The 8,624-nt window shown below is 32.1% G+C and overlaps 1 protein-coding gene across 1 annotated transcript; it reads left to right on the plus strand.

Moving 5' to 3' along the window:
* Window positions 1-5,834: 5,834 nt before the first annotated feature.
* LOC115886842 lies at window positions 5,835-7,228 on the plus strand. The gene is made up of 3 exons (XM_030906145.1): window positions 5,835-6,195; window positions 6,294-6,736; window positions 6,968-7,228. Exons 1-3 carry the CDS (start codon window positions 5,835-5,837, stop codon window positions 7,226-7,228), a joined length of 1,065 nt encoding a protein of 354 aa, XP_030762005.1.
* Window positions 7,229-8,624: the final 1,396 nt, after the last annotated feature.

Genomic DNA, 8,624 nt, shown 5'->3' on the forward strand with positions numbered 1-8,624 from the left:
TCTCGGAATAATTTGTTGTATGAAAATTCCTTACTATTTGGTCTAGAAGAATGAAATCCTACAAAAAGAATTAGAAGAAATTTTGGAAACTCATCAACCAAATGGGTAAAGTTAGTAAAAATTTATATAAAACTTGGTGACCTCTGGATTATACACAGAAAAATTGGCACAAAGGTAAAGCGAATTTATGAAATTTATACCCTTGGGGAGTAGAATAGGGAATGAAAGTTTGCTGTACGAAAATGCAATACTATAACATTATAAACCAGACAGTATAAAATTTTATACAAAGGTTTATTTAGTGACATCATAACGAAATATATCTTCCTCAATTATCCTTCAAATAATAAAAAATAACCTATAAAGAAAGTATTAGTGCTCTTAATAAATAAAAAAAAAGATGAAAAATAAAAAAACATCTATATGCTATATACATTAAAGCTACATCTATATAAAGAAGTAAAAAATCATTTAAATCAATGCATAAACGATTCGAGGTGTAACGCGAACGTAGTCGCGAGAAAAAGCTAGTAATTTATTAAATTATTTTATTTAACTCATTAATTTTCATTGAACAGGAATTTTTGTAATTCGCCACTATATTAGTTAAAAACTAAGAAACTCATATCAAATTTAAGTTTTGCGATTTTGACTTATACTTTTTACAAATTCTGAACACATTTTAAAAGAAAAAAGTTTTTGATAATATTTGTGTAGATTGACTACAAGTTGTATAACATAAATTTCTACGACCGGTCTACCTAGTGGTCTGCAGCATCGCCTTGTGGTGCAAACGTGGGCCTGTTAATCTGTGACGTGACGCACAACAGCCAAGAAAAACAGAAGCGTGGCTAAGAATTTAGTAATTTAAAAAAAAGTCTTTTAGATACAGTAGTAGGTATTAAACAGTTTTGTATTTAAATGGGGTTTGCCTTTAACAGGTAAAAAGTTATATCGTAAAGTGTAACTTTCCGTAAGAATGCTTTATCTGTCATTGATCATGATCTGTCATCATGTTAACCTGATGTTTTGTATGTTATTTTGTTTTTTTCGAGGTTTTTTTGCTTGCTTGTTTTTCGGATAGGTGCGATCGCATAATTATTATTGATAATGTTATATTTAATGTTAACATTACTACTTTTTCAGTGAATCTTTAAATCTGTTGTTTTTTGTTAAGTTCGTTATTTAAACATATGTATGTAATACACTCATATTAACATTAATCATATTTTTACGTTTTTATTCATCATTTTCAATGCCCCCCCGATTGCATCTTTGTAAAGGACGGATTCATCTGCATTTAGATTCATCTGCAGAAAATGAATCTAAAATTGGTTCTCTAGAGCTATTGGAATCAATAAACACTTGTTTCTTCACTCTCTCCAATTTGAATTATCTTTTCTTTAGTTCATATCTTAGCTAAGTATTTTTCTTGTATTGCAGTTGTGTTTATGTTTTTTTTTAAATATTAATAACAATAATACTATCAATAACATGATAGACATGTTCAACAGTGCCAACGAGTGCCCAAAAGGTACCTATATCCCAGTCTTAACGGGTGCTCTACTGTCTCACTGTTGGGCAATATATTTTGTCTCACTACCGGACATTAACACCATTCTAAACTTACATCTCCATTAATGAATTTATTAAAATACCTAAGTGTTGGCCTTACAGACCGAAGAAAACGCACATGTTAAAAATTATTTTTCGCTTCAGAAATTTTTTTGGGTGCAGTTGACATATATCTCCCATCACTGTAGGTTCCATATTTGATACAAAATATTTGGTATGTAGGTAGTGTTTTACTCTCGAAAGGGGAATTGGATTCGACGCGTTTTAAATGAAGGGGATTAAATGTCTCACTGTTGGACCTGTCTCACTATTGGGCATTTTCCCCTAATAGTTCTATGGCCACGGAATTTTTGGGACATTCTGTATATAATCCTCCAAAGTGAGAGTATTGAAATGAATCTTGATTCTGATGGTTCTGATTTTGATAGACCATTCGAGACACTTAGTGAAGGAGAAGATCTTAAACTGTAGCTATACTTTATGTACCGAATAATAGGCACGTTTCATGTTTTTCAATTTCCACATAATTATGCAGATTTTAACATAATTAGTGCTTGCTACTTAGCCTTTTTTATATAAAACTTAATATTAGGCCAAAAAATGAGGTAAAAGTTTGAATTTCACAATTACGCGCGCTGCGATGACGTATGTAGCCCTCGCCAATATGATTGGCTGGTTTTCGCCTCGAAATAAACTTGGTGAATTTTATGATGTTGGCAACACTGGTATTTGTTCAATGTCAAAATGACATTGTTTACAATTGTTTATTTTTGATTTTAAATTAAATTTGCATTTTAACTATTTTCAATAATGTTAAAACATTAATTGTTCTATTGTTGGATAACATTTATCAGTAACTTTAATAAAATGTTTTTGTACGCGCCGAAAAAGATGGAAAATCGTAAATGCTGTTTTTCCGGAAAACATCTCTTAAGCTATGAATATGATTTCAAAGCATTATGTTTGATTTGTTAAATCATTAATGGCCTATTTTTTATATGTGGAAGAAGGTGGGGAAAATTAATTTGAAAAAAATATAATTCCTGATAACTAAGATTAATAGTACCGTATGATTTTATGATGAAAAAAAACGGCGTCAGCGATGGCTATGAAATGAAGATCGCTGTCATGTTATATGTAAATTTATATGGTAGCTGTCATCGATCGTCATTTCCCAGCCAACTGGACGCCATTTTTTTTCGATCATACGGTATTTTCGGAAAATCACAGTTATGGTATAAAACAGGTACGCTACAATCTGGCCATGAAACGTACGTCTGCTATCTGACCAAGAAAAGTTAGAGAAGATGAACAAGGCAATTAGAAAAATTCTATTGGCTCCAAGAATGTTAATAAATACGTTCATGGTTAAGTTATTTCAGAAGATTATTAATAAAATACATTGTATAGATAAAATAAGGCTCTAATGCAATGCATTTTTACATAAAATCAAGTAAATATTTTATTTTAAAGTTTTGTTATTAGATGTATTAACATATGATCGATAATTATTTTTTTTAAGAGTGTTATATAAATATATCAGATTCGAAGAAAACATATATTGTCGAGTATATTATGTATTTCATATACATATGTATAAATTTATTAAATTAAAAGGCAAGTAAATATAAAGTGTTTTAATTTAAATATTGTAATAATTTACATTTTGATGGTGATGAGACTTACTGAATATCAGGGCAGTCAATTTACAATTAACCCGCTCTAAGAATATAAAATATAAATATTAAGAGAAGACAAGAATGGCAATAAAAGTTGCTAGAAAGTAAGATGTTATCTTCCTTCATTCTAAATAAATCATATGGTACCTTTCTTGATTTTATTTGTTATGTATTACATATGTGTACATGCCGTCTAAAATTAAAATATAAATAGATAAATAAAAACCTACATATTTTAGTTATAATTTAAAAATCACCAGTGATAGCTGCATAGCTTAAAAATTTAGTTCCTTCCACTTTCTGTACACTTTTATCATTGCAATCACATAATGTTTAGTTGTACTTTTTATTTGATTGTACAGAAACCCTCTTTTTATTGAACGTATCCAATCGAACTGTTATCATTATGATTCATTCTATGCTCTGTAAATAATGGTTTTATTACTTTTAAATAAATTCTTCAAGAAAAAAAATGTCACCTTGATATTTTAACTTCTTTATTTCAGCGCTTAAGTATTTTAAATTGACTATATAAAAACTGTCCACCGTATACTCCGTCACCATTCGAAAATTATCCGAAAACGCTTTTTCATAGTTTTGGACCCCATTTAGATAAAATTAAAAGTTAGAACCAAGAAAATTTGCCGCTGAACTGAGAAGAAAAATAATAACAAAATCCAAAATGGCTGCGCCCGATACGCATGAGCCAGGCAATCAGTCATGCCAACATATGATATGAAACTTCCTACGTTCTTTCTACGATCTGAAACGTGATTGGTGAAGGCTATATACGTCACAACTCAACCGGGAATGTTGAAGTTTGAAATTATAATTTAATTTCTAAAAATATATCATGGAATTTTTTCGTATTATTTTCATGTATTGTATTAATCTATACAATACAATGATTTATTTGCGAATTTATATTTTTTGGAACATGCCTATTATAAGCTGTCGACATTGTCGACGTTGACGACATTACTTAGTATGTGTCGATACCATAGTTGACGGGTCAACAATTAAATTGTCGTCGTGATATACTCGACGTGGCCCAACTCTGAATGTAATATAAAAATTGAAATTTAACCTTTTAGGTCACATCGTTTGTTATATTCTGTACGAAAATTTTTACAAAATTCTAGCCAATATCAAAACATATGCAAAGCATGCAATATGTTTAAGCTAAGAAAGTCGTGCACTTCAACTTGTCTAGATATGAATTTTTGTATTTGCTTACCTAGGCATGTACGTAAAATTTATTTAACAGAGCCATATTTTTCGTAAAATAGAAGCAAAAATACTAGAGCAAGGCAACAGTAAATTTTATTTGGGATAATATAAACACGGAAATAAAATTATATTAGATTTCGACAATATTCCTTTTTTTATTTAGGCCTAAAGGTAGTACTTCTGGTAAATTATAATAAAAAATTAAATTATTTTATAACATCTTTAAAGACACACATTTATATTATTAAATACTCACAAACATCTGTGCAATTATATAGTGCATATCCAGGAAGACAAAATTACTAAATATTAATTAAATTATTATTAAAAAAGATAAATATGTATTATATTAAATTATTAATTAAATATAGGTTTTCAATAAACAACAGTATTATTGGGTAGTATTATTAGTCAAATTAAAGTTTCATGCAAAAACGATGTATTTTATATTATTAATTAGTATTGCTAAATGATATCTACAACTATTTGCTTTACAATGAAAAAATACATTTTAATTAAAGTGTTAATAAAATTGCTGAGTAGGTATGCTTATTTAGTACTTATAGCGATATTCAGTTAAATCTATTTCAGTAAATTTTAAAATGTTGCTCTTCCATCGGGAAACTAGCCGGAACGTAAGTTGGATGGGAAGTTGGAAGTTGAAAAAGTTCATCTTAAATATGTCAAAATCTATTCATTTTAAAAAGTTTATATGGGACCGTTATAGGCTTCTATACATAGAGGATAAACGGTAATTTCACTATTATTTATTATTTTCCAGAGATTTTTTTCAGATTTTGCAAAATATCAATTTTGGTTTGATTTCCAAAACACCCTATACGTAATTAAGAAATAAAATAAAAATGCCATGGTAGGGTATCATCCACCCTCTATCCAATCATGTATAATTAGTTTTAATAAATGGAAGGATATACAAATTTGAAAAAAATAACACATAAAAAATCAATATTTTAAAATCATTTTGAGGCCAAACTGAACTTCTGTGAGATTATTTGTTTCTGATAATTTTCAGAATTAATAATATTATTTATATTGGAACGGCTTTGGAGAACATCACTCAGCCTCAGGAGAATTACTATTATACTCTGGTAAACCACATAATGAAAAACATGCAAACGGAGTGGCTCTTCTCATAACTAAAAACCCACCAAAAGCCTTATAGAATGGAAACCAATAAATGACAGAATCGTGATAGCAAGATTCAAAACCAAAGTTAGAAATCTTACAATTGTACAGTGCTATGCTCCAACTGCACCCTCCACCGATGAAGACAAAGACATATTTTATAAAACATTGAACACTACCCTTAATGCGATAAAAAAATCAGACATGATGATCGTGATGGGAGACTTTAACGCCAAAGTTGGAAGTGATAACCGCAATTCTGAAGATATAATGGGAAAACACGGATTAGGCAATCGAAACAATAACGGCGAAAGTTTGCTGGGAATGTGCTCTAATTACCAACTAACTATCGGAGGCACACTTTTTCCTCATAACGTAGTCCATAAAGCTACATGGAAATCGCCAGATGGGCACACAACAAACCAAATTGATCACTTTTTAATTAGCCGGAAGTGGAGAAACTCACTTTTTGATTTAAGAGCGTACAGAGGAGCAGATCATTACCTACTGATTGCTGAAATAAAATTAAAAATTGCAAAGATTCGAAAAACACAACCGCTAAGACGTAAATTCGATCTTCGTCGACTGGCTTCTCCTAACATTCAAAACCAAATAAAGCACCAGATACAGGAAATAAACATCGATAATCAACTGTAAATATAGAAGAGAAATGGGAAGAAGTGAAAGAAAGTCTTCAAAAGATTGCCGAAGAAAACCTCGGATATCAGAGACATATTAAAAAACCATGGATCTCAGATGGCACATGGGAAAAGATTAAAGAAAGAAAAAAAATTAAACAAAAAATTCTACAAGCAGGCCACAGCACACAAATAAGAACACTAGAGGAGCAATATCTCACAAAGAATAAGGAAGTGAAGAGATCAGCAAGAAGAGATAAACGCTTGTGGACAGAAGAACTTGCAGAAAAAGCTCAAATGGCAGCTGAAATAAATGATTCCAGGACACTTTATCGCACTACTAAAACGCTTGCCATTAAAAACATTAATAGGAAATGTTCCATAGTGAAAGATAAAGAAGGAAATATACTAGCCTCAAAAGAGGATCAGCTGCACAGATGGACAGAATTTTTTAGTAAGCCTCAACAGGTAACAAATGATATTGATGAGGTACCAACGTCTCCAACAGAGAACTGCAAACCTAGAATCGCAACACGTGCTCCATCGATTCAAGAAATTAAGCAAGCATTATCACAGCTTATATAAGCAAGCGGCAGGTCCTGATAATATACACGCTGAACTATTTAAGATACACCAAGAAAACATTGCACAGCTACTAGAGACAATAATAAAAATCAGTATAGAGAATTTTCTTGAAAGATAATTGCTACAGTCATCCAAAAAAGAATATCAGATGCCCTTGAACCGACTTTGAGAAAAGAACAAGCAGACTTTAGGCCTCAAAGATCATGTATCGACCAAATTAACACTCTCAGAATAATAATAGAGCAATCTCAAGAGTTCAGATCGCCATTATACATGGTGCTCGTGGATTTTCAAAGAGCATTCGATACTATAAAACACATAGCCATCTGGAAAGCTTTGAGAGAAAAAGGAGTACCCGAAAAAATATCCGCATAATTAAAATGCTTTATCATGATGCTACAAGCTGTGTATTACATAAAGGCTAAGTGGGGGAGAAAATTTCTATTGCAGTAGGTGTAAAACAGGGCTGTATACTTTCGCCGCTACTCTATAACATCGTTCTGGATGTAGCACTAAATAGAGCATTTATAGAACCGCTAGGGATACAATGGGGACAGGGGAAGCAGGCTAGACATACAATGGGGAAGCAGGCTAGAAGACCTGGATTACGCAGACCATCTGTGCATCTTTTCTCATTCACATTCGGATATGTCTCAAAAACTTCTTAGACTCCAAGAGGAAGCTAATAATGTCGGTTTACAAATCAACGTGGCGAAAACCAAAGAAATGAGGTCAAATACTCCCAACAACCAAGATCTATACCTCTCCAACCGATCCATCGAAAGAGTTGATGAATTTCAGTACCTGGGAAGTATGGTACACAGCGATGGGGGCACAGAGAAGAAATAGATTTTCTTTCTAATATAGAGGAAAGGATTTTGAAGGCACAAAGAGCTTTTGGCATGCTTACACCTGTGTGGAACTCCTCTATATATAGCAAAAAACTAAAGTCCAGCTCTTCAATAGCAGTGTCAAATCTATTTTGCTTTATGGATGCGAAACATGGAAGGTTACGCGTGGTCTCATGGATCGCCTACAGGTGTTTGTTAAGAAGTGTCTTCGAAAAATATTGAGAATTTTCTGGCCCAATCAAATTAACAACAAAGAACTGTGGAGAAGAACATCACAAAATCGAATAGATATCGAAATTAAAAAAAGAAAGTGGGGCTGGATGGGGCACATTTTGCGCAGACCCCACAGAGATATCGCTAGACAGGCACTTGAATGGAATCCGCAGGAAGACGTGCCAGGGGAAGACCAAGGAATACCTGGAGAAGAACAGTAACCTCTGAAGCCCAAGAGGTTGGGAAAACATGTGGAGAGATCAAACAGACAGCTCAGAATAGGATCAGATGGAAACATCTCTTAGAAGCCATATGTCTCACGAAGGGATGACGGGAACATATATATATATATATATATATATATATATATATATATATATATATATATATATATATATATATATATATATATATATATATATATATATATGCAAGATTTGAATTGATTTAAGTTAAAAACAATCTTTGGATTGTTACGGAGTTTCTAACAGAACACTGTATCCTCTACGAACACAACGAACAAATTGAAGCTGAGAAACAACGACGAATACATATTTTGTGGGAAAAATGGGGAATACCAGAATACCTTATCACTGAGTGCACCGAGAAAATAACCGTTCGTGCCATATACTTTGGTACGGCTGATGTCGAAGATAGAGAGCTGGCCTCTTTGGAGCCGTCTCAGGTTGCAGAGACTGTATAATGAG

This window comes from Sitophilus oryzae, unplaced genomic scaffold, assembly GCF_002938485.1.
Source record: "Sitophilus oryzae breed Bouriz unplaced genomic scaffold, Soryzae_2.0 scaffold_499_pilon_pilon, whole genome shotgun sequence".
Taxonomy (NCBI): domain Eukaryota; kingdom Metazoa; phylum Arthropoda; class Insecta; order Coleoptera; family Curculionidae; genus Sitophilus; species Sitophilus oryzae.